General features: G+C 47.8%; 1 protein-coding gene across 1 annotated transcript in view; it reads right to left on the bottom strand.

Annotated features, from left to right (window-relative positions):
• The window catches only part of ARHGAP15 (Rho GTPase activating protein 15), an 830,524-nt gene that overhangs the window by 648,227 nt on the left and 156,154 nt on the right, over positions 1-26,143 (bottom strand). The window contains exon 4 of the mRNA XM_073545572.1: positions 3,958-4,026. Within this exon, the coding sequence (XP_073401673.1) occupies positions 3,958-4,026 (69 nt within the window). The remainder of the gene's footprint in view (positions 1-3,957; positions 4,027-26,143) is intronic.

Here is a 26,143-nt window from a genome sequence, read left to right as displayed (position 1 = left end):
TGGTCCCTGGTTTAAAGTGGGTGATATGGTTTGGCTGTCGTCTAAGAATATTCCTATGAAGGTTGCATCTCCAAAATTTAAGCCAAGATTTATTGGACCTTATAAGATTTTGGAGATTCTTAATCCTGTTTCTTTTTGATTGGCTCTTCCAGTTAAGTTCAAAATCCATAACGGATTTCACAAGTCACTGTTGAAGAGGTTTGTTGAGCCAGTTGTTCCTGTTGGGGCACCTCCTGATCCTGTATTGGCTAAAGGCAATGTGGAATATGAGTTAGAGAAAATATTGGATTCTCGTTTGGTTAGACGGAGACTCCAGTATTTGGTCAAATGGAAGGGTTATGGCTAGGAGGATAATTCTTGGGTCTCTGCCTCTGATATTCATGCCAATAAATTGGTTCATGCTTTTCACCGGGCCCATCCTGATTGGCCTGGTGGCATGGATGAGGGTTCGGAGACCCCTCCTCAAGGGTGGGTACTGTCATGAACTCATTTTCTGCTCCACCAGTTGAGAGTTCCCCTTCTGTTCTCCCTCTGGTGGTGACAGGAGGTAGTGCGGTTGGTTTAAGTGGTGGTGATCTGCCACCAGGTGAAGAAGATAACGATTGGATCTCTGGAGTATCAGACTGGATATAAGACAGCCGACGCCCTATCCGGGTGCTGGTGATTCAGTCTGCTTCTCAGGTCCTGGACTTCAGCTCTCTTCCAGTCTTCTCAAGTTAGGTTTTTTTTTTGCTAATGTTCACACTTTTGCTTGTTGGTCAATTCAGTTTGTTGTGTAATCAGCCTGCCCCTGCTGGGGCTATGCTGAAATTCCACTCCTATTAATCAGTATTTGCCAATCTGCTCTTTGTCCCTTATTAGATTGGTCTCTTTTTTGCTCTGTCTCAGAATATTGATATAGGTTTAGAAGTCTAGTGACTTCAGGGTTAATTTTGCTATCAGAAATGTTGGACAATATTTTTGTAGGTTGTTTCTGGCAGATTGCAGACAGTGTCTTTCCTTTTCTGTCCTTTTTAGTTAGCCGGGCCCCATCGTTTGCTCTGCCTATTTTCCTGCCTTTGTTTGTACTTTCATCTTGTTTCACCGTCAATACATGTGGGGGGCTGTCTTTCCTTTGGGGTCTGCTCTGGGGCAGTTAGTTTTCCTCTTTTCCTGCTTTAGGCTTATGCAGTTCTCCGGTTGTGACGAGGCGTCTAGGACCAACGTAGGAACGCTCCATGACTGCTGCTAGTTGTGCGGTTAAGATCAGGGATCTGCAATCTGCATAGTTACCAACTTCTCTGGTTTTCTGAGACTTAGCTTGTTGTCTAGTTTTTCCTCCTCGGTTGCCCATTCATAACACATCACACATCCTCCATCCCATAGTCCCGTGCCCATATACCCATCGTACATATCCTCCATCCCATAGTCCAGTTCCCATATACCCATCACACATCCTCCATCCCATAGTCAACCATTATGACATCATAATGAGGGGCGGGGCTTGATGCACACACACTTTTTCCCCATTATGTAGATAGGGGCATTATGACATCATAATGAGGGACGGGGCTTGACACGCACACACTTTTTCCCCATTATGTAGACAGGGGCAAAATTGTTTGGTGAATTGGAACGCGCGGGTTTAAAATTTTGCTTCACAACATAGCTTAGGACGCTCTCGGGGTCCAAATTTTGTTGCTGTAGCTGCGACGGTGCGTATGCCTATCCCGGACATACACACACACACACACACACACACACACATACATACATACATATATACACACTTTGAGCTTTATATATTAGATGGGTATATGGGCATGGGACTATGGGATGGAGGATATGTATGATGGGTATATGGGCATGGGACTATGGGATGGAGGATATGTATGATGGGCATATGGGCACGGGCCTATGGGATGGTGGATATGTATGATGGGTATATGGGCACGGGACTATGAGATGGAGGATAATTATAATTTGTTATAACTAACCACAGTTAGTTACTATGCCTGGGCAGCGCCAGGCTCTTCAGCTAGTCTAATATATAAAGCTCAAAGTGTGTATGTATGTATGTATGTATGTGTGTATGTGTGTGTGTGTGTATGTCCAGGATAGGCATCCGCACCGTCGCAGATACAGCCACAAAATTTGGCACAGTCACACGTCTGGACCCCGAGAGCGTCCTAAGCTATGTTGTGAGGCAAATTTTTATCCCTGTGCGTTCCAATTCGCCAAACAATTTTGCCCCTATCTACATACTGGGGAAAAAGTGTGTGCGCATCATGCCCCGCCCCTCATTATAATGTCATAATGCCCCTATCTACATAATGGGGAAACAGTGTGTGCGCATCAAGTCCCGCCCCACATTATGATGTCACAATGGTTACCATGGCGACGCTGATGTCATCAAGCCCCGCCGCTCATTATGATGTCATAATGGTTGACTATGGGATGGAGGATGTGTGATGGGTGTATGGGCACTGGACTGTGGGATGGAGGATATGTATGATGGGTATATGGGGACGGGACTATGGAATGGAGAATGTATGATGGGTATATGGGCACTGGACTATGGGATGGAGGATATGTATGACGGGTATATGGGCACGGGACTATGAGATGGCGGATACGTATAATGGGTAAATGGGCACGGGACTATGGGATGGAGGATATGTATGATGGGTATATGGGCATAGGACTATGAGATGAAGGATGTGTGATGGGTATATGGGCACTCGACTATGGGATGGCGAATATGTATGATGGGTATATGGGCATGGGACTATGGGATGGAGGATGTATGATGGGTATATGGGCATGGGACTATGGGATGGAGGATGGGTATATGGGCATGGGACTATGAGATGGAGGATGGGTGATGGGTATATGGGCACTCGACTATGGGATGGAGGATATGTATGATGGGTATATGGGCACGGGTCTATGGGATCGTGGATATGTATGATGGGTATATGGGCACAGGACTATGGGATGGAGGATAATTATAATTTGCTATAACTAACCACAGTTAGTTACTATGCCTGGGCAGCGCCGGGCTCTTCAGCTAGTGGTTATCTAAATTCACTCAACTTGGGATATGTTGAGCGAACAGCAAAGGTAAGGAAGGACACTCTTAGTGGTTACCTGAAACTCACTATTGAGGGATCTCACGACAGCTAGACTGTTTTAATCGGGTTCAATGCCAGCTGGTCACATACGTAGCAGTTAGATCCCTCTAATGGTGGAGGTTTCCTGCTAATGATTTGACATTTATCCAATCAGAAGAACAGATGAATGATTTTCTGGTGAAAACAGCTGACATAGTATGCTCGTACAGTAGGTTTGTGTAACTTCCATAGAGTTCATAAGAGAGAGCCATGTACATGTGGGAAAGGGATTCCCCTTAGAGGGTTTGTCCATTACTTTTCAATAGTTTAAAAGTGAGCCCATGGTGATTGTAAAATAAAAAAAAATACTCATCTACCAGACCCCCGCTGCTAGTTTATACTGCAGATGTCCCCCGTCTGTCTCCTAACTTCCTCTTCTGGAAATGATCGCTGCAGCCAAACACAGGCCACTGATTGGATGCAGCAGTTAGGGCCCATTTGAATCATAGAAATGAGTGCTCTATAGTGACTACTGCAGCTAGTAAGAGGGCACCTTAAGTCTTCCATGTTGCCTATTTGGTTTGCAAACAAGGGTCAGGATCCCCTTTTTGTTCCAGTATATGGAGGACCAAACTTACTTTTAAAGATCTGCATTACCTATTAGGTGTAAGGTCACAGGACGCTGCTCATCTAATGACTAGAAATCTGCTCACCCTTAACAGTGGCCATTATATATGTATATAAAAAACCCATTGGCCTTCCACGATTAAGTTGAATTTTTGGGGGCATCCACAATCCTACTTTATTATGAGAGAAGTCAATTAACAGATTCAGACTATTAAACTCATCAATAGTGATCACTTACTAAAAAACCTTTGTGAATTTGGTGGTCAGTCACATAGTGTTGCGAGTGATTCCTTCGATGACGAGAGATCTGAAAAAGAAGATAAGGAAAGATTCAGCTTCATTACAACAAAAGACAGCACTAATTGAACAAAATGAAGGTTACTAAAAGTTTTCCAATTAATGTCCAACTACAAACTCACAATTCATTAAGTTCTTTCTTTCCACTGCTAATTGACCCTATAGGCAGTGACTATTAACAGCAAGACAACCTGTTATTTATAGCTGTATAACTCATGCCTAGACCTTCTTTATACCACCCCATTCACAGGTCCGTGATGCTCCATTCCCAAAGTCCCCAGTAATGTTTCTGCCTGCAGTTGTCTTGACTGAATTCATTAATTAGAAGGAATTAATAATAATAAAAAAACAACAACATTAGCTCTGGCCAGGTTGCACACAAGAGGGATGGCAATTCTAGTAATTAGTAAGTTAGCGAGCAAATAATCTGATATCTTCTATATAGTAAAATATGAGAAAAGCTCCTAAATTTCATAAGCATATAAATATTATATGTAGATAGATATATACTTGTATATGTACAGTATATATATACTGTAGATACATAATCTAATATATAAAGCTCAAGTGTGTGTATGTATGTATGTATGTATGTATGTGTGTATGTATGCGTGTGTGTGTATGTCCGGGATAGGCATCCGCACCGTCGCAGCTACAGCCATAAAATTTGGCACAGTCACACGTCTGGACCCCGAGAGCGTCCTAGGCTATGTTGTGAGGCAAAATTTTAACCCCGCGCGTTCCAATTCACCAAACAATTTTGCCCCTGTCAACATACTGGGGAAAAGTGTGTGTGTGTCAAGCCCCGCCCCTCATTATGATGTCACAATGGTTGCCATGGTGATGCTGATGTCATCATAGGTTGCAAGCCCCGCCGCTCATTATGATGTCATAATGGTTGACTATGGAATGGAGGATGTGTGATGGGTATATGGGCACTGGACTATGGGATGGAGGATATGTATGATGGGTATATGGGCATGGGAATATGGGATGGCGGGTATGTATGATGGGTATATGGGCACGGGACTATGGGATGGAGGATGTGGGATGGGTATATGGGCACTGGACTATGGGATGGAGGATATGTATGATGAGTATATGGGCACGGGACTATGGGATGGCGGATATGTATGATGGGTATATGGGCACGGGACTATGGGATGGAGGATATGTATGATGGGTATATGGGCATGGGCCTATGGGATGGAGGATGTGTGATGGGTATATGGGCACTGGACTAAGGGATGGCGGATATGTATGATGGGTATATGGGCATGGGAATATGGGATGGCGGGTATGTATGATGGGTATATGGGCACGGGACTATGGGATGGAGGATGTGGGATGGGTATATGGGCACTGGACTATGGGATGGAGGATATGTATGATGAGTATATGGGCACGGGACTATGGGATGGCGGATATGTATGATGGGTATATGGGCATGGGCCTATGGGATGGAGGATGTGTGATGGGTATATGGGCATGGGACTATTGGATGGAGGATATGTATGATGGGTATATGGGCACTCGACTATGGGATGGCGAATATGTATGATGGGTATATGGGCATGGGCCTATGGGATCGTGGATATGTATGATGGGTATATGGGCACGGGACTATGGGATGGAGGATAATTATAATTTGAAGAGCGCCGGGCTCTTCAGCTAGTCTAATATATAAAGCTCAAGTGTGTGTATGTATGTATGTATGTATGTCCAAGATTGGCATCCGCACCGTCGCAGCTACAGCCATAAAATTTGGCACAGTCACACGTCTGGACCCCGAGAGTGTCCTAGGCTATATTCACCAAACAATTTTGCCCCCATCTACATAATGGGGAAAAAGTGTGTGTGTATCAAGCCCTGCCCCTCATTATGATGTCATAATGGTTGCCATGGCGACACTGATGTCATCATAGGTTGCAAACCCCGCCGCTCATTATGATGTCATAATGGTTGACTATGGGATGGAGGATGTGTGATGGGTATATTGGCACTGGACTATGGGATGGAGGATATGTATGATGGGTATATGGGCATGGGACTATGGGATGGAGGATATGTATGATGGGTATATGGGCATGGGACTATGAGATGCTGCACACTGCATCAAATTGGTTTGCATGGCTGTCATCCCAGAAGGAAACCTCTACACAAGAAAGCCACAAATTACTGGAACCATGTCCTGTGGCCTCATGAGCCCAAGAGAAACTTATTTGGTTCAGATGGTGTCAAGCATGTGTGGTGGCAAGGAGGTGAGGAGTGCAAAAGACAAGTGTGTCTGCCTACAGTCAAGCAGGGTGGTGGGAGTGTCATGGTTTGGGGCTACATGAGTGCTGCCAGCTGTGCGGAGCTACAGTTCATTGACGGAACCATGAATGCCAACATTTACTGTGACAAACTGAAGCAGAGCATGATCCCCTCCCTTCAGAAATTGGACCACAGGGCAGTATTCCAACATAAAAACCCTAAACACACCTCCAAGACGACCACTGCCTTGCTAAAGAAATCGGAGATGTAGATGCTGGACTGGCCAAACATATCTCCAGACCTAAACCTTATTGAACATCTGTGGGGCATCCTCAAATGGAAGGTGGAGCAGCGCAAGATCTCTAACATCCACCAGCTCCGTGTTGCCATCATGGAGGAATAGAAGAGGATTCCAGTGGCAACCGGTGAAGCTCTAGTGACTTCGATGCACAAGAGAGCTAAAGCAGTGCTGGAAAATAATAGTGGCCACACAAAATATTGACAGTTTGTTAACAATTTGGCCATTTTCACTTAGGGGTGTACGCACTTTTGTTGCTATCGTTTTAGGCATTAATGGATGTGAGATTGAGGACCTCCGGAGTGAACCCTCAGGACCGCGATGACGAACCTCCCTCGGGTGAGCTGAACCAGGTGGATCACCCCCTATACAGGGAGCGTTAGGGGCAGACCCAAGGGAGACTATCGTCGCGGAAGCTGATACCTGGGAACAACTGGGTAAGTAAGCAGGCAGGGAAATACAGGCGACCAGATGAGAGATGACGACGGCCACAGGGATGGCTGCTGAGACTGGCAATGGCGGGATGCAGGAACTGGTACAGGACAAGAAACAGGAGCAGGAGGATGGAAGCAGGAACGGACTGGATCTAGGAGGGAACACAGGAAAGTCACAAGCAGGAAGAACAGCGGAGGCCACGGAGAGGTAGACAGCGCAGGAACAAAGAGGAACGCAGGAGCGTGTGGACCCAATACCACAAATGATAGTCAGGCAGTGAGCATAGGGTGAGACTGCCTGATATAGGACATGCTAGAGAACTTCCGGGTCAGAGTGCAGCTGAACCATGGGACCAGGAGATAGGATGCCAGGTCTAGGGGGCGTATCTAGCAGTACGCCTGTGTGAAGGAGCAGGAGCCGGCCGCAGGAAGGATGATTGACAGGTGCCAGCAGAGGGGGCGGAGCGAGAGGAGCGGACGCGCCGGAGAGGCCTAAACGGCGTGGAGGCACGGGAGGCGGTGGGGACCGAAGGCGCCGCAAGCAGTGGAGCCGCGGCATCGGCAGATGGAGAGACCCGGGCAGAGGTAGCAGAGACAGCGGCGGTCGGGACAGCGGCCGCAGACGCCGCAGAGCGCACCAGAGCCGGGGAGGTGAGAGTGCCAGGCGCCGGGGAGGAGGTGAGCGTGACAGTACCCCCCACCTTACACCCCCTCTTCTTATGACCGGAAAGGAATCTGGCCAAGATACGAGGAGCCTGAATGTTTTCCCGAGGCTCCCAAGATCTCTCATCAGGACCGAAACCCTTCCAATCAATTAAGAAGAGGGTCTTACCTCTGGACTTTTTCATTGCGAGAATGTCTTTGACTTCAAAGATATCTTGTGCAGATACAGGCGGAGGAGGACGGTCGGTGGTGGGGTGAAAGCGGTTAAGTACGACAGGCTTTAAGAGAGAGACATGGAAAGAATTTGGAATCCTGAGCGAAGCGGGAAGTTTCAGCTTGTAGGCCACATCGTTGATACGAGCCGAGATTTCAAACGGACCTATATACCGAGGACCTAGTTTATACGAGGGTTGCTTCAGGCGGACGAACTTAGAAGACAGCCATACTTTTTCTCCGGGCTGGTACCGTGGGGAATCCAGGCGTCTCTTATTGGCATGTCTCTTGATCCGGCCTTGAGCCTGATCAAGCGCGGTTTTGGTCTCCTGCCAGACCCTGGAGAACTCCTCGGTCAGAAGATCGGCCGCCGGCACACCCGAGGCAGGACGTACAGGCAAAGGAACACCTGGATGTTGCCCATAGACAATAAAGAAGGGTGACTTGGAGGAGGACTCACTGTAATGATTGTTGTAGGTGAATTCGGCCCATGGGAGCAGGTTGGACCAGTCGTTCTGGTGAGCATTGGAAAAATGCCGGAGATAGGTCACGAGAATTTGATTTGTTCATTCTGCCTGGCCGTTAGTCTGAGGATGGTAGGAAGAGGAGAAATCCAACGTTACCTCCATCATATGGCATAGGGCCCTCCAAAACCGCGAGGTGAACTGCACCCCTCTGTCGGAAACGATATGCTTGGGGAAGCCATGAATCCGGAAGATATGGGTGATGAAAATCCTTGCTAATTGAGGTGCGGAGGGTAACCCTGGCAACGGAATAAAATGGGCCATTTTTGAAAATCGATCCACCACAACCAAGATGACGGTGTGACCAGAAGATCGTGGCAGATCAGTAACAAAGTCCATTGCGATGTGTTGCCATGGGACCAAAGGAATCGGAAGCGGGTGTAAGAGACCAGACAGTAGATGCCAAGGAACTTTGTTTCTGGCACACGACGGGCAGGAGGCGATAAAACTTTGGACATCCTGAAGAAGAGATGGCCACCAATAGAAACGAGAGATGAGAAGGAGTGTCTTCTTGAGACCCACGTGGCCGGCCAGCTTGGAGGCATGACCCCAGTGTAACACTCGCTTTCTCTCGCTCTCTTGCACAAAGGTCTTACCGGGCGGCAAAGAAGTCAGGTTAATGGGTGCAACCATGATGACTTTACCAGGATCTACAATGTGTGATGGCTCTTCCTCAGTATCGGAGACCACAAAAGACCTGGATAGTGCGTCAGCTTTCATATTCTTGTCACCGGGACGGAAATGAAGCTCAAAATCGAATCGGGCAAAGAACAGCGACCATCTGGCTTGTTGGGGGTTAAGTCTTTGTGCTGACTGGATGTATGCCAGATTCTTGTGGTCGGTGTAGATTTTAAACGGATGAACAGCTCCTTCCAGGAGATACCGCCACTCTTCCAAAGCCAACTTGATGGCAAGTAGCTCTCTGTCACCAATAGTGTAGTTTCTCTCGGCGGTGGAAAACATTTTAGAGAAAAAACTGCAGTGAGTAGCCGACCGGAGGAAGATTTCTGGGCAAGAACTGCCCCGGCTCCTATGGCAGACGCGTCCACCTTGAGAATGAATGGCTTGTTAATTTCAGGACGATGTAGGACGGGAGCGGAAGCGAAAGCTTGTCTCAACGACAGAAAAGCATCTTCGGCCTCCGAGGACCAGAGGTGAGGGTTGGCTCCTTTACGGGTCAAGGCGGAGATAGAGGCGGTCAGAGAAGAAAAGTGTGGGATGAATTGACGGTGATAATTAGCAAACCCAAGGAATCGTTGGATCGCCTTGACTCCCTGAGGACGCGGCCATTTGAGCACGGCGGACACTTTTTCAGGGTCCATGCGGAGACCCGAGTCAGAAATGATGTATCCCAAGAATGGTAGGGATGACTGCTCAAAGGCGCACTTCTCGAGTTTGGCGTAGAGACGCTGCTCTCTTAAGCGTAGTAAAACTTGGTGAACTACTTTTCTGTGGGAAGCCAGGTCCACGGAGAACACAAGGATATCATCCAAATACATCACCACACAGGAGTAGAGAAGGTCTCGAAAGACGTCGTTGACGAACTCCTGGAATACCGCGGGAGCATTGCACAGGCCAAAGGACATGACTAAATATTCATAGTGGCCGTCTCGGGTATTGAAGGCGGTCTTCCATTCATCTCCGGGGCGAATGCGGATCAGATTATTCGCCCCTCGGAGATCCAGTTTAGTGAAGACTCGTGCTCCCTGTAGATGGTCGAATAGCTACGGAATGAGAGGCAACGGATATGTGTTTTTGATGGTGATATCGTTGAGACCCCGGTAATCAATGCAGGGACGAAGGGAACCATCCTTCTTCTTGACGAAAAAGAACCCTGCTCCTGCCGGTGAAGATGATTTGCGAATAAAACCTCTAGCCAGGTTCACTTGGATGTATTCGGTCATGGCTAGGGTCTCGGAGGGAGATAGAGGATAGATCCGACCACGGGGTGGAGTAGAACCAGAGACCAGGTCGATCGGGCAATCATAGGGCCGATGCGGGGGCAGAGCCTCCGCCTCCTTCTTGTTGAAGACGTCCGCGAAGGACCAATAGGCCGAAGGTAATCCTGTAGGGTCTGGAGCGGAAGGCTTGACGTTCTTCTGTTGAATGGCAGACAGACATTAGGCTTGACACGACTGTCCCCAACGCAGGATGTCCCCAGAGCGCCAATCCAAAACAGGCTCATGAGTTCTTAACCAGGGCAGGCCCAAGAGGATGGTGTGAGATAACGAAGGCAGAACATAAAAGACTATCCTCTCTCGGTGTAAGGCTCCAATCTGCAGTTCCACTTCTTCAGTGACCTGAGTGACGGACATCCGCAGGGGTCGACCGTCAACCGAAGCAATCTGCTGAGGAGTCTTCAGGGATCGGACAGGGATCCGAAGTCTTTTAACCACCTCAAACTGAATAAAATTGCCGGCAGCACCCGAATCAATGTAGGCCCACTCAGAGGATCGTTTGGAGCCTGTGCGCAAAAGAACGGAAAGAATCAGGGGTAGAGAGGAATCACAATCACCTAGGGAGGCCTCTCTTACCTGACCTAGGTGGAGGCGTTTTCCGGGCGTATGGGACATGAACGGAGGAAGTGGGATGCACTCCCACAATAGAAACAGAGCCTCTGATCAATCCTCTCTCTCCGACGCTCCTCCACCGGCTTGAGACGATCCACTTGCATGGGTTCCGGTGCAGAAGCCGCCGAGTACGTCACTGAGCGGGAGTGAGGTGGACTTCGAGCGGCTGGCAGGACGCGAGGCCTCCTCTCTCTAGCAGCCTCTCGGGATCGCTCCTGAAAGCGGAGGTCGATACGGGTGGCCAAGGAGATCAAATCCTCCAAGGAGGCTGGAGTATCTCGTCCTGCCAGCTCGTCTTTGATTCGGCCAGAGAGCCCCCGCCAAAAAGCTCCTACCAAGGCCTCGTTATTCCACCCCAGTTCAGAGGATAGGGTGTGAAAGCGTATGGCGTACTGGCCTACTGAGAGCGTGCCCTGTTGGAGATTAAACAACTCTTTGGTAGTGGAGACCAAGCGTCCCAGTTCATCAAACACCTTCCGAAAGGTGTCCAAAAAATTGGACAGTTGGGAGACAATGGGGTCGTCTCGCTCCCAGAGAGGATTTACCTAGGCTAGAGCCTCCCCCTCCAAATGAGATACAACAAAGGCCACCTTGGCCCGATCCGTAGGGTACTGCAGGGAAGACAGCTCGAAGTGGAGCAGGCATTGGTTTAGGAACCCTCTGCATAATTTAAGATCCCCATTATACCGTGGAGGTCTCGCCAAATGGGGTGAGGGGTGGGGGGTTACCGCCTGGACCGGAGCAGAGGCTGCGGACTGGAGGGCCAGGAGACGGTTATCCACCGAGACCATATAATTTAAAATATGGGCCTGAGTGTCGCGCTGCTGAGCGAGCTCCTGCTGGAGACCCGCCATTTGGGAAGCGCAGGTGGGATCTAAGGACTGAAGGGAGGACAGACGAGAATCCATAGACTTGAGGAAGGACATTATCCTCGTCTGATTCTCTCGCAGGAACAGGAGTTCCTTTTGGGTCAGGGTCGGGGTACCAGCGGGGTCCATGGCCTGACTATACTGTGAGATTGGGGACCTCCGGAGTGAACCCTCAGGACTGCGACGATGAACCTCCCTCGGGCGAGCTGAACCAGGTGGACCACCCCCTATACAGGGAGTGTTAGGGGCAGACCCAAGGGAGACTATCGCCGCGGAAGCTGATACCTGGGAACAACCAGGTAAGTAAGCAGGCAGGGAAATACAGGTGACCAGATGAGAGATGACGACGGCCACAGGGATGGCAGCTGAGACTGCGGGAATGGTGGTGGACGGCAGACGAGACTGGCAATGGCGAGAGGCAGGAACCGGTACAGGACAACAGGAGCAGGAGGACGGAAGCTGGAATGGAATGGATCTAGGAGGGATCACAGGAAAGTCACAAACAGGAAGAACAGCGGAGGCTACGGAGAGGTAGACAGCGCAGGAACGAAGAGGAACGCAGGAGCGCGTGGACCCAATACCACAAATGATAGTCAGGCAGTGAGCATAGGGTGAGACTGCCTGATATAGGACATGCTAGAGAACTTCCGGGTCAGAGTGCAGCTGAACCATGGGACCAGGAGATAGGACGCCAGGTCTAGGGGGCGTATCTAGCAGTACGCCTGTGTGAAGGAGCAGGAGCCGGCCGCAGGAAGGATGATTGACAGGTGCCAGCAGAGGGGGCGGAGCGAAAGGAGCAGACGCGCCGGAGAGGCCCAGACGGCGTGGAGGCACGGGAGGCGGCGGGGACCGAAGGCGCCACAAGCGGTGGAGCCGCGGCATCGGCAGATGGAGAGACCCGGGCAGAGGTAGCAGAGACAGCGGCGGTCGGGACAGCGGACGCAGACGCCGCAGAGCGGACCAGAGCCGGGGAGGTGAGAGTGCCAGGCGCCGGGGAGGAGGTGAGCGTGACAATGGATGTGTGTTGAGTTATTTAGAAGCCACATTAAATTTACACTGTTAGGCTATGACCACACTATCAGTATTTAGTCAGTATTTCACATCAGTATTTGTAAGCCAAAACCCGGAGTGGGTCAAACATGCAGAATTGGTGCACTTGTTTCTATTATACCTTGTCGTCTGATTGTTCTTCACCTGGTTTTAGCTTACAAATGCTGAGAAAAAATACTGAACAAAGGCCTCATACCCATTGGCGATTAAAAAAACGGTCTGATTTCTGGACTGGAAAAAAGGGTGGAGTGTTATGCCAGTGTCATGCGATTTCTATGCGATTTTTTAGTTTTCCATCCGTTTTTCATCCATTTTTTTTATCCCAGCCACTCTTTTTCTACAGTCATTTACAGGACCATTAACAGTGTTCTATACCACAGAATGGTGATGTATCCTTCAAAAACGGAAGGAAAACGGATGGTCGGTTTTTTTAATCGCACCCATTGACTTCTATTGGCGAAAATCGCTGCAAATCGCAGCATGCTGCGATTTTTTTCTCAGACCGATTTTGTCTGAGAAAAAAATCGCAAGTGAGATGTCACCCATTCACTAACATGGGTGTCAGAGTGCAATCCGATTAAAAATTGTGCAATCGTCCGATTTTATCACCAGTGAGTATGAGCCCAAATACTGATAGTGTGGCCGTAGCCTTATACAAGCTGTACACTGAGTACTTTACGCTGTATCAAATGTCAGATCTTCAGTAGAGTTGAGCGACTTTTGGTTTTTTAGGGTCGAGTTTCGTTTCGTGAAACCCGACTTTTCCAAAAGTCGGGTCGAGCAAGATCGGCCGATTATAGGGAAATGTCGGGGTCGTCCCGAAACACGAAACCCAATGTAAGTCAATGGGGAATAAAAGTCGGCAGTGAGAGGAGGACAGGAAACACACCTACAGTGCCCATTTGAATGCCAAAAGCATCAATTCTTCTTACTAAGGCTGGTTTCACACTTGCTTTTTTTTGCAGCGCGTTTTTCCCGCAAAAAAACGCATTGAAAAAACGCATACAAAAGCATACAACTGCTGCGTTTTTTTCAAGCATTTTTATGAGCATGCATGAAAAAAACGCAGCGTTTTTATGCGTTTGTATGCGTTTTAGTGCGTTTTTACCGCGTTTGCGTTTTTTCCAAACATTAGGTGGCCCCTCACACTAACCCAAACCATGACTTTACTAACTCTAACCCTGACCCTAACCCTAACCCTGACCCTAACCCTAACCCTAACCCTGACCCTAACCCTTAACCAAACCATACTTAACCCTAACCCAAACCCTAAACCCTAATTAACCCTAACCCTGACCCTAAACCTAACCCTAACCCTAACCCTGACCCTAACCCTTAACCAAACCATACTTAACCCTAACCCAAACCCTAAACCCTAACTAACCCTAACCCTGACCCTAAACCTAACCCTAACCCTAACCCTAACCCTAACTCTGACCCTAACCCTAACCCTAACCCTAACCCTTAACCAAACCATACTTAACCCTAACCCAAACCCTAAACCCTAACTAACCCTAACCCTGACCCTAAACCTAACCCTAACCCTAACCCTAACCCTGACCCTAACCCTAACCCTAACCCTGACCCTAACCCTTAACCAAACCATACTTAACCCTAACCCAAACCCTAAACCCTAACTAACCCTAACCCTGACCCTAAACCTAACCCTAACCCTAACCCTAACCCTGACCCTAACCCTTAACCAAACCATACTTAACCCTAACCCAAACCCTAAACCCTAACTAACCCTAACCCTGACCCTAAACCTAACCCTAACCCTGACCCTGACCCTAACCCTAACCCTAAACCCCCTTAACTAACCCTAACTCTAACCCAAACCCCTAAATTCCATGGTTAACAAAAAAAAACGCATGTGCAAAAAAACGCATACATAAGCATGCCAATGCGCACATATGCGCACCCATAGACTATAATGGGTGTCTTGCTGTAAAAAAACGCATTGCGCGCGCATGCGTTTTTTTGAGGCAAGTCGGACGCACCAAAAAATGCAACAGGATGCATTTTGTGCGCCCGAGCGCATACCGCAAAAAAACGCATGCTCGGTAAAACGCGTACAAACGCATGTGTATGCGCACATAAGCGCATCCCATGCAAAGTATAGGAAAAAAAAACGCATGCGCTATTTAGCGCTAAAATACCGCAAAAAAAAAACGCAAGTGTGAAACCAGCCTTAAGCTTGTCAACCTTAATTAACTTCATAATACAAGTTACGCAGTGAAAAATGGGGGTTATTTGGCTAAAGTTGTGGTGGGGTAGGGCTAGCTCCAGGTTTTCATGCCCTGGGCGAAAGAGCGCCCCTTTAACACATACCACAACTCATCATGCTCCGATACGGCAGAGAAATAGCGGTATAGTACGATGAAAAATACTTCACTTTTTACATCTCATGACAAGGCCCATCTATTTCTCCATACAGAATCATTGGTCCCATATAATGCTTGAAACAGTATATGATGAGCTCCACATAATGCTACAGTATATGTTGGTCCCCATGGATGAAGCTCCACTGTCTTATGGGCCCAAATAATGCTCCAAACATAATGGGCCCCATTTCTAATGCGCTAGTGTATAATGGGCCCTGTAAATGCTGCTCCAGTGTCTGATGTCCACCTTTGGAATGTTCCAGTGTATGGTGGGCCCCATCTATCATTCTCCAGAGTATAGTGCTCCCCAAAAATTGCTGTCCCAACATTGAAAACAATGAAATAAGTCTCCTCGCTAGGGAATCCCTGTACTAGTCTGGACTCCTCGTCGTTCCCATCTTCCATCTCACTGCACAGTATTTCAACCTTGCAAGTGCTGTGATCCAGAGCAAGCAGGGGGGGCCCACTCGTTGGCGACGGCACTGGCACAGGGCCCCTGATAGTACGGTGGTGTGTCTGATGGCGGGTGGGCCGAACCTGCACTTTCATCAGCAGCTTCCTCTTTGTCACCGTGTAAGATGGAACTGTATATGGGAAGGGTAACCTGAGTTTCATCAGGGTCAGATTCAGGCCGTGTAGCGTGCGAGGGGATTGTGGTCTGGGTCAATGTACCAGCAGATTCATCGAGCAGTGGCTGGGCATCAGTGCACTTGTGTCACCCCCAGGAGTACGGTCGCCACAGTGGCATTACCTTCCTCCTAGGGAGTGTGATGTCATGCTTGGGAGCAACGAAGGATCTCTCTAGCAGGTTAACTGATTGGGCGGCGTTATTCCCACGAGTCATGACCCTCCAAACAGAGTTCATGAAGGCAAAGTGTTTGTTTTACGTGGGCAGTATGGTTGCAAAGCTGAACCTTAAAGGAATGTCCAGAAGGGCACCACCAGGAGTGGAGCCTACGGTTTAATTCAACTCCACCTGGGAAACCTCAACCATGCCAGCTACAGAAAAGATGCACACATTGCAAGCTTAATTGCGTTAACAAACGAGACTCATGCCCCGCGGTCCGAGTCAGGCTTACTAGAGGGACACGTGAGGCTCTGGCACATGAGATTGGCCAATAACTGGTGTGTCATGCCCTTACATGTCCGTGGCTGCATGTGCGCTACACTGAAAAGGCCAGCGTTTGTCGCTTACAGGTGCAGATAACCCGCTGAACAACGTTAGTGATGGGGATCTGTGATTACAATTATTACCCGCGAACGATGATTTCCCAGTAAGTGCAGGTCAACCGCAGTTCCGGAATTAGGCCTAACCGTCATTCCTGAAAAAATGAAAAACTTACGTGTGCAAACCACAGGTGCTGTAGCTTGCTTAACAGCTCGCCAGCCGTTCTCAGGCCCAGTATGGATTACACGTGATTGCACAAAGGTGAGAAAGGGTACCGTATCCCCGGATAACATGTATGGATAGCATAGTGTACACATTCAAAATATATGTCTATTCATCAGGAGGCAGGCTCAGACGGTGTTAGGCCCAGTATGGATTGCACGTGATTGCACAAAGGTGAGAAAGGGTACCGTATCCCCGGATAACATGTATGAATAGCATAGTGTACACATTCAAAATATATGTCTATACATCAGGAGGTAGGCTCAGACGGTGTTAGGCCCAGTATGGATTGCACGTGATTGCACAAAGGTGAGAAAGGGTACCGTATCCCTGGATAACATGTATGGATAGCATAGTGTACACATTCAAAATATATGTCTATACATCAGGAGGCAGGCTCAGACGGTGTTAGGCCCAGAATGGATTGCACGTGATTGCACAAAGGTGAGAAAGGGTACCGTATCCCCGGATAACATGTATGGATAACATAGTGTACACATTCAAAATATATGTCTATACATCAGGAGGCAGGCTCAGACGGTGTTAGGCCCAGAATGGATTGCACGTGATTGCACAAAGGTGAGAAAGGGTACCGTATCCCCGGATAACATGTATGGATAACATAGTGTACACATTCAAAATATATGTCTATACATCAGAAGGCAGGCTCAGACTATGTTAGGCCCAGTATGGATTGCAAGTGATTGCACAAAGGTGAGAAAGGGTACCGTATCCCCGGATAACATGTATGGATAGCATAGTGTACACATTCAAAATATATGTCTATACATCAGGAGGCAGGCTCAGACGGTGTCAGGCACAGTATGGATTTGACGGCCCAGACTACACAGCGGAGGAGCAGGGAGAGGTAAAGATTGCAAATGCTGGGGCCCTGCCCAAGCAAGGGGGGCCCACTCGTGGGCGTCGGTACTGGCACTGGGCCCCTCATAGTACGGCGGTGTGTCTGACGGCGGGTGTGCACCACCACCGTCAGAGACACGTGATTGCACTATGAGGGACCCTGTGCCAGTGCCCGCGCCCAAGAGTCGGCCCACCCACCTGTCCAGGGCAACGGCACTCGCACGGTGTTGTGCGCTAGGTGGTGACCCCGGCCATGGGGGGGAGGCAGCACAGTTAGGGAGTTTTAGAAAGTGGCATATGTTGATGTTGGACATTCAGCTGATGCAAAAGGCGAAATAGGTCAAGTCCCAGGAAGAGGTGGACCAAAGCAAGCCATTTTTCTGTCACCCTATGTGTCATCAGGGGAAGGTGGGACAAAATCTTTGGAAACCCATGCATGGTTCATTTTAATGAAGGTTAGATCATCCACATTTTGGGTTGACAGACGGGTCCTTTTTTCTGTCAGGATTGATCCAGCTGCACTGAAGACTCTTTCCGATAGCACACTTGCAGCTGGGCAAGCGAGCTCCTGTAAGGCATATTGTGCCAATTCAGGCCAGGTGTCCAGTTTAGCGGCCCAATAGTCAAAGGGGAATGACCTGTGTGGGAGAACATCGATATGGGAGGAAAAGTAGTTTGTAACCATAGTTGACAACTGCTGTCTCCTGTCACTTTCCATCCATGCAGTATTACCAGTTGTGTGAGCGGTACTTGAAAAATCAGTCCACAACATTGTCATGAAACCCCTGTCTCCAATGCCACTTCTGCTGTGTGCACCACGAACACCTCTGCCAAGCTGCCCCCAGCCCGTACGGCTCGTGTGAGAACCATCACCGCTGCTGTGTGCTGGGAATGCCTCAAGCAACCGATTTACCAGAGTTGCTTGTTTATTAGCCAATATTAGGTCAAGGTTCTCCTGTGGCATGATGTTTTGTAATTTGCCTTTATAGCGTGGATCCAGGATGCTGGCCAACCAGTAGTCGTCATCGTTCATCATTTTGGCAATGCGGGGGTCCCTTTTTAGGATCTGCAAGGCATAATCTGACATGTGGGCCAATGTTCCCGGTGTCAATGATGCACTGCGAGTGCTGGTTGGAGGAGCACTTTCTGGCAAATCCACATCCCTCCAGTCACGCACAAACCCTGTACCAGACCTTGCCACGCCAACATTTTCACTTGCCCCACGAGATGCATCCTCCTCCCCTAAGTAATCATCCCCATCATCGTCCTCCTCCTCCTCTTCTTCCTCCACCTCGTCCAAGAGAGGTCCCTGAGCAGACAATGGCTGAATGTCATCAAGGATTCCCTCCTCGTCAACATTGGCTGCAGACGCCTGCTCCTTAAGGTGCGTCAAAGTTTGCAAGAGCAGACACATAAGTGGGATGCTCATGCTTAGGATGGCGTCGTCTGCGCTTACCAGCCGTGTGCATTCCTCAAAACACTGAAGGACTTTACAGAGGTCTTTCAGCTTCGACCACTGCACACTTGTCAACTCCATGTCTGCTCTCAAAGTGCCTGGCCGCCGTGTATCCTCCCACAAATGCATTATGGCCTGCCTCTGCTCGCACAGCCGCTCAACCATGTGCAGGGTGGAGTTACACCTTGTTGCAATGTCGATAATGAGGCGGTGGTTGGGAAGGTGGAGCAATCGCTGCAGCTTCTGCATACGAATGGAGTGTACAGGCGACCGGCGGATGTGCGCGCACAGTCTTCGCACCTTCTGGAGCAGGGCTGTTAACTCCGGATAATTTTTGAGGAAGCACTGCACCACCAGGTTCAAGGTATGAGCCAAGCAAGGTATGTGGCTGAGTTTTGAAAGGGCTATGGCTGCCACAAAATTATGGCCGTTATCACTAACTACCTTGCCTGCCTCAAGATGTACACTGCCCAGCCATGACTCAGTTTGTCGCTGAAAGTACTCGGCCAGCACCTCGGCGGTGTGTCTGTCGCCCAAACACATCATCTGCAACACAGCCTGCTGATGCTTTCCACTAGCTGCTCGACAGGGGGACACCTCATGAGCAACAGTGGCAGCTGCAGATGGAGTGCTCGTACGACTGCGCTCTGTGGACGAACTTTCGCTTCTGGAGGAGGAGGAGGAGGGTCGAACGCCTACAGCCAACTGTTTCCTATACCGTGGGCTAGGCAGCACTGTCCCACCACCGCTGTCCCCTGTGGACCCTGCATCCACCACATTAACCCAGTGCGCAGTGATGGACACGTAACGGCCCTGGCCATGCCGACTGGACCATGCATCAGTTGTGAGGTGCACCTTTCCACTCACTGACTGCTTGAGTGCATGGACAATGCGGTCTTTCACATGATGGTGGAGGGCTGGGATGGCTTTGCGAGAGAAGAAGTGGCGACTGGGTAGGTCATAGCGTGGTACTGCGTAGGCCATGAGTTCGCGGAAAGCTGCGCTTTCCACCAACCGATAGGGCATCATCTCAAATGAGATTAGTTTGGCAATGTGGGCGTTCAAACCCAGTGTACGCGGATGAGAGACTGAGTACTTTCTTGACCTACTCATAGTCTCTGGGAGGGTGAGCTAGACTTGAGAGCTGCATATGGTGGAAGTAGCGGTGGACAGGGCGGACTGAGAGAGGGTTGATGATGGTGATGGAGTTGGTGTTCTTTCTGATGGCCTAGATTCAGTATTTCGTTGATATAACAGTGGGATTCCCTGACTGCTGTGGCCGTGCAACGACACCTCAACATTTGCTGCTGTGCTGACCGGTGGGCTTACAGTGGGGGAAACAATGTAGCATTGCTGACTACCTTCTTTGTGATCAGTTGCACATGTGGTACTTGAGGTTTGGTGTTGTGTCCACGCTTGCAAGTGCATGGTGGTTAAATGTCTAAGCATGCAACTGGTATTCAAATTTTTCAGATTTTTCCCTCGGCTAAAGGTCTTTGCGCACTTATTACAGATAACCTTGGCCTGATCATGAGGATTTTGTTCAAAAAAGTGCCACACTGCACTCTTCCTACTTTGGCAGACATTTTGCAGCCTAGCACGCTGTGATATTTTGACCCTCTGGACAAGCTGTCCAGCAACTCTTTTGATTTTTGGAACCTGTCTTTGGAGTGCTCCGTGCCTGCCAGATAACAGCTGTTGCGATGTCGATGTCTGCTGTGGATGCTCCTCATCTGAGCTATTGGAAGCAGCACCCTCTTCCCCCAATGGATGCCAATCTGGGTCAACAACTGGGTCATCCATCACCTCCTCTTCAATGTCATGTGCACCTTCCTCTGTGTCACCGTGTATGGTGGTATAGTGTGCGGGAAGGGGCACCTGAGTCTCATCAGGGTCAGAATCTGGCTCTGTATACTGCGAGGACGATGTAGTGCTCTGAGTGAATGTAGCAGCAGAATCATCTATCAGTGGCTGTGCATCAGTGCACTCCATGTCAGATTCATCTTGGCCTGGATAATTCACCATTTCACTTGATAATCCAGGCATGGTATGTCAAAACAGCTCCATGGAGTAATCAGTAGTATGGCCTGCATCATCCTTCAATCTTGGTTGGGGTGAAGGACACAAGGAAAGGTGTGGTTCATGAACATGAGCCTCCAATGACGACTCAGTGCTTTTACTTTTTACAACTTCAGAAGAGGAGGCGATAGAGCTGGAGGCTGAGTCAGCAATGTAAGCCAAAACTTTTTCCTGCAGCTCTGGCTTTAAAAGCGGTTTGCCAACTCCTAGAAAAGTAAGCCTTCGAGGCCTTGTGGAGCCAGACAATGACGTAGGCTCAACACCTCCTGCATTCGGTCCTATTTTGCTTTTGCCACTACCATCAGATCCACCAACAACACCATCATTACCAGCTGCCAACCCCCGCCCAATTCCACGGCCTCTTCCACCAGCCTTCCTCATTTTTGGTAGAAATGTAGACAAAATTCAACAAACTATATAGTAATGTGAAACAAGGTACAAGGTGTCTATAGGACAGGGGAGATTTTGAATTTCTGCACACACTTGTGGACACTGGACACTTATGGATTGTGTGAGGCCCACTGAATATCAGAGCGCTATGTCACAGGCTCGATGGCACAGGTGTGAAAAAAGTGACTACAGGATCACGGAGATTTTGAATTTCTGCACACACTTGTGGACACTGGACACTTATGGATTGTGTGAGGCCCACTGAATATCAGAACGCTATGTCACAGGCTCGATGGCACAGGTGTGAAAAAAATGACTACAGGATCATGGAGATTTTGAATTTCTGCATACACTTGTGGACACTGGACACTTATGGATTGTGTGAGGCCCACTGAATATCAGAGCTCTATGTCACAGGCTCGATGGCACAGGTGTGAAAAAAGTGACTACAGGATCACGGAGATTTTGAATTTCTGCACACACTTGTGGACACTGGACACTTATGGATTGTGTGAGGCCCACTGAATATCAGAGAGCTATGTCACAGGCTCGATGGCACAGGTGTGAAAAAAGTGACTACAGGATAAGGGAGATTTTGAATTTCTGCACACACTTGTGGACACTGGACACTTATGGATTGTGTGAGGCCCACTGAATATCAGAGCGCTATGACACAGGCTCGATGGCACAGGTGTGAAAAAAGTGACTACAGGATAAGGGAGATTTTGAATTTCTGCACACACTTGTGGACACTGGACACTTATGGATTGTGTGAGGCCCACTGAATATCACAGCGCTATGTCACAGGCAGAAATTGGCTAGTGTATCACAAACTACAAGGTGTATATAGAATTGGGCAGAATAGGAATCTCCCTAGAGTGTAGGTCTGTAAGAACGGAACAAGTCCTCCACTTATCCTTCCACAGTGACACACAGATAGCTTCACTGTGGCCGTGATAACAGCCGTTACACGGTACTGAGAGGAGCGTGCACATACACGGCTGTTCGGTGTACGTAAAATTGTCAAGCTCCGTGTTTTTTAAGTATACGGACTGACACACGCTGTCTCTCTATAGTTTTGAATGTGATCAAACAGCAAATATATTTAACTGTTTGAAAGCTAGACAAAACTAGAAGGTGCAGGTCTGTAAGAACGGAACATGTCCTCGACTTATTCTCACAGAGTGACACACAGATAGCTTCACTGTAGCTGTGATAACAGCCGTTACACGGTACTGTGTGAGGAGTGTGCACCGCTGTATGGTGTGAAAAAATGCACGCTCAGTACCTCAGCAGGACAAAAAAAAAAAATTGGGATTGCTTTTAAAAAAGCAGTTTGCAGAGCAGTGGGTAAACAGCAATGCAGCCGTCAGGAAGCCTTAGAAGGCAGCCTAACAACCAACACCGCTGATCCACCAAAATATAGCCTCCCCTTGCACTGCACACACAGTGACTGGTGTGTTGTACAGGCAAAATCGCTAGCAGCAGAAGCAGTTTTTTTTTCTTCTTCCCTGCCTAACGCTCTACCTACAGAATCAGCAGCAGCAACCTCTCCCTATGCTAAGATCGGCAGAAGTAAGATGGCGGTCGGCGTGCACACCCTTTTATACCCCCTGTGACGCCCACCAAAGCGAGCCAATCACTTGCATGCCCTTCTGAAAGATGGTGGTGACCCCTGCCTATGTCATCACGTTGCCCACAGTGTCCGTGGATCCTGATTGGCTGAAAAAGAGCGCAAAACAAACTTTTGAAACGCGACTTTGGCGCGTAAGTCGCCGACCTCGTGGCCGACCTCATCCTAGCGTCGGGTTTCGCTTCATGAAACCCGACTTTGCCAAAAGTCGGCGACTTTTGAAATTTTTCGACCTGTTTCGCTCAACTCTAATCTTCAGTGTTGTCCCATGAAAAGATATAAAAAAGTATTTACAAAAATGTGAGGGGTGTGCTCACTTTTGTGATATACTGTATATCTAAAAATATTTACGTCATACCCTTGTTTTTGATGCGGGCTAGCAAGCCGAGCCAGCAACTTTCCCAGCAGATGATAGCTATTTTAGTCAGCCATCAGCCTGTAACAGTTGCAGGTGGTGCACAGCGACAAAAGCAATTTTTTTTTTTTCACAAATTTCTAATTTTTTCGCCACTTAAAAAAAAAGATATGCATATTTGGTATCTGCATAATTGTACTAACCTGGTGGGTCATATTGTCAGATCAATTTTACCATATACTGAACATAGTAAATTTAAAAAAAACTAAAAACGAGTGTGGAACTGTACTTTATTTGCAATTTCAACACATTTGCAATTTTCTTTTTGCTTTCCACTGCATCACATGTTAAAATGAATGGTGTCAATCAAAAGTACAATTCGTCCAGTAAAAAATATGCCCCCCATATGACTATGTGGACGGAAACATTAAAAAAATGTTATGGCTCTTGGAAGAAGGGGAAGAAAAAAAAGAAAAAACGGAAAAGCAAAAAGGGAAAATAGCCCTGTCATGAAGGTGTTAAGAAAGAAGAGGAAGTGTCCAATCATTTAGGAGATTATATATTATGTACATGACTTTCAAAATATCTAATTAAAATCCCTTTGCCGATCATTAGGATCCGATAGCCGATCTCTAAAAAGCAAAAGACAATATGATTTATCCTGATAATGTGAATTGTAATAAATGTAAAATAACAGGGTTTTTTTTTTCTTTTACTTTGCAACATTGTATCAAATCAGCTTGAATATTTGTAACTTTGATTCAAAATAAATAAATAAATTAAACATAAAAAAATATAAAGAAATACCAGCTGGCATTTCTGGCATAATGTAAAACTTTAAATGACCTATTTAAAAGAACACCACTTAACAAATACATTACAGGCAAAAAACATCTGGTGACAAGACTGTGTCCTGAAGTGTTTTGCCGCCTAAATATTCGGCATCTAAAGCAAAAGCGCTTTCATGAAAATACTTTGGTTGGTGGCAGTTACTCCTTTGGGGAAGGAAGGAAATGTCATAGCTTATTTTCTCTATTTTGCAGGCCTGTTTTCTGGAGTGTCAGCTCCTCGTGTTATTAACATGTAGGGTAAGTGAGTGTGATTCCACGACGCTGTGGAGACAACTTCACAGATCTGCGAGCTTTCATTTTTATTATTAATGCAAGATTTAAATGAAAGGAACAACATCCCATTATTATAGAGGATCATTATTTTTCCACCAATCCTGTGATTAATATTTTAGAAATTTAGATGTTACGTATACAAAGCGTTGCATATTTTAAAGAGAATACCACATGTCATACATGAATCTAGGGCAGACGATACAATGGGGAAACTTAATGAAAAGACTTCCAAGCAACCCTTTGGCTGCTCAACCGGCCATTTCAGCAATGAATTCCCCCAACAGCACAAAGGAATTGTAGGAATCTATAAAAACTTTGCTCATTTTACGAAAGAAGTCAAAAAAGTCCAACCTGTAACTGCTGATATGGAAGCTCTGAGACAGTCTTTAGTCTTTCATTACAGAAATGATTTGCCCTCTGTTCCTCATTTTCAGTTACCGACTGCCAAATATGCTGACCTTTCCAATTGTGCCAAGCTGCCGTAGAGTCTCCCTCGGCAATCGTCGGCGTCTTTGCTTTCTCCTACATTGTCTTCTAGTTTGGGAGCTAATCTGTTGCCTATTTTGTCCATTTGCCAATAATTTAGATACATTGTTTTAACAAAACAATTGTCATTTGAAAAATTAATCTGCTTATTAAAAAAACAATTATCTCAGATCACTTTTGATGAAACTTCTTCTAATTAGCTAACACCTACTGCCCATCTCTCTTTACAAGATGTTCTGAAACATCTATAGCATTTATTATACTGTATCCTGAGACCCAAAGTTTGCTGAATATTAATATATTGTGAGAACACCTCTGGCTCCCCTGCACGTGCCATTTCCTCCCTGTAGAGATGCCGCCGTATGCACTTACCCGTTTGCACTCTCTCGGCTTCTGCTTCCAGAACTAGCACACAGATCTCCTGAGAGTGGGCTTAGGGTGCTTGCGTGCTCCCTGACTCTTAAAGGGCTAGCGCGTGGCCTGCTAAAGACATCCCCATTCAATGGCGGGCAAACTTCTTGTATATAAGGCACTTTCCCCTTTTGGGAGGTGCTTTTCCAACTTAGTTTGTCTGTGCTTCCTGCTAGTTAGTTGTAAGATCCCCGTGCGCTTGACCCGGCCTTCTCTGTCTGTTCTTGTCCCGGTCTACCCTGCTGTACCCATACCCCAATCAGTCCTACCTGTTCCTAGTCCTGATCCGTCTGACCTACACCTGTGCCGCTTACTTGTGCAGTCTGAACTTGTACCTGAGAACCTGCATATGTGATCCTGTACTGTGGAAGTCCAGTATTCTTGTTCCAGTTCTGCTTGTAACATATCATCTCACCAACCAGTTACTGGCTAGTCCTGCTTCTCTGTTCCCTGTGGTTGTCAGCTCCCATGGCTCCGTGGGTCAGTCCTGGAGTAGCACCTCATGTGCATTTGGAGCCAAGTCTAACCCCACCATTAGGGGCTCAAGCAAAGTGTCAGGTGCTTGCTTATTTACACACCTCCAGGTTCACCCCAAACCATGGCACAGTGGTTCCACAACCACGTGCGTAACATATATAAATGTAACATCCATTGCCGGCATCCTGACATGGTCCCCCTGCT

The sequence above is a fragment of the Dendrobates tinctorius genome, unplaced genomic scaffold (genome assembly GCF_039654945.1).
Source record: "Dendrobates tinctorius isolate UK_male_01 unplaced genomic scaffold, ASM3965494v1 ptg000143l, whole genome shotgun sequence".
In the NCBI taxonomy this organism is placed as follows: Eukaryota; Metazoa; Chordata; class Amphibia; order Anura; family Dendrobatidae; genus Dendrobates; species Dendrobates tinctorius.
The sequence above is the reverse complement of the archived record's forward strand: the minus strand, read 5'-3'. Positions and strand labels throughout refer to the sequence as shown.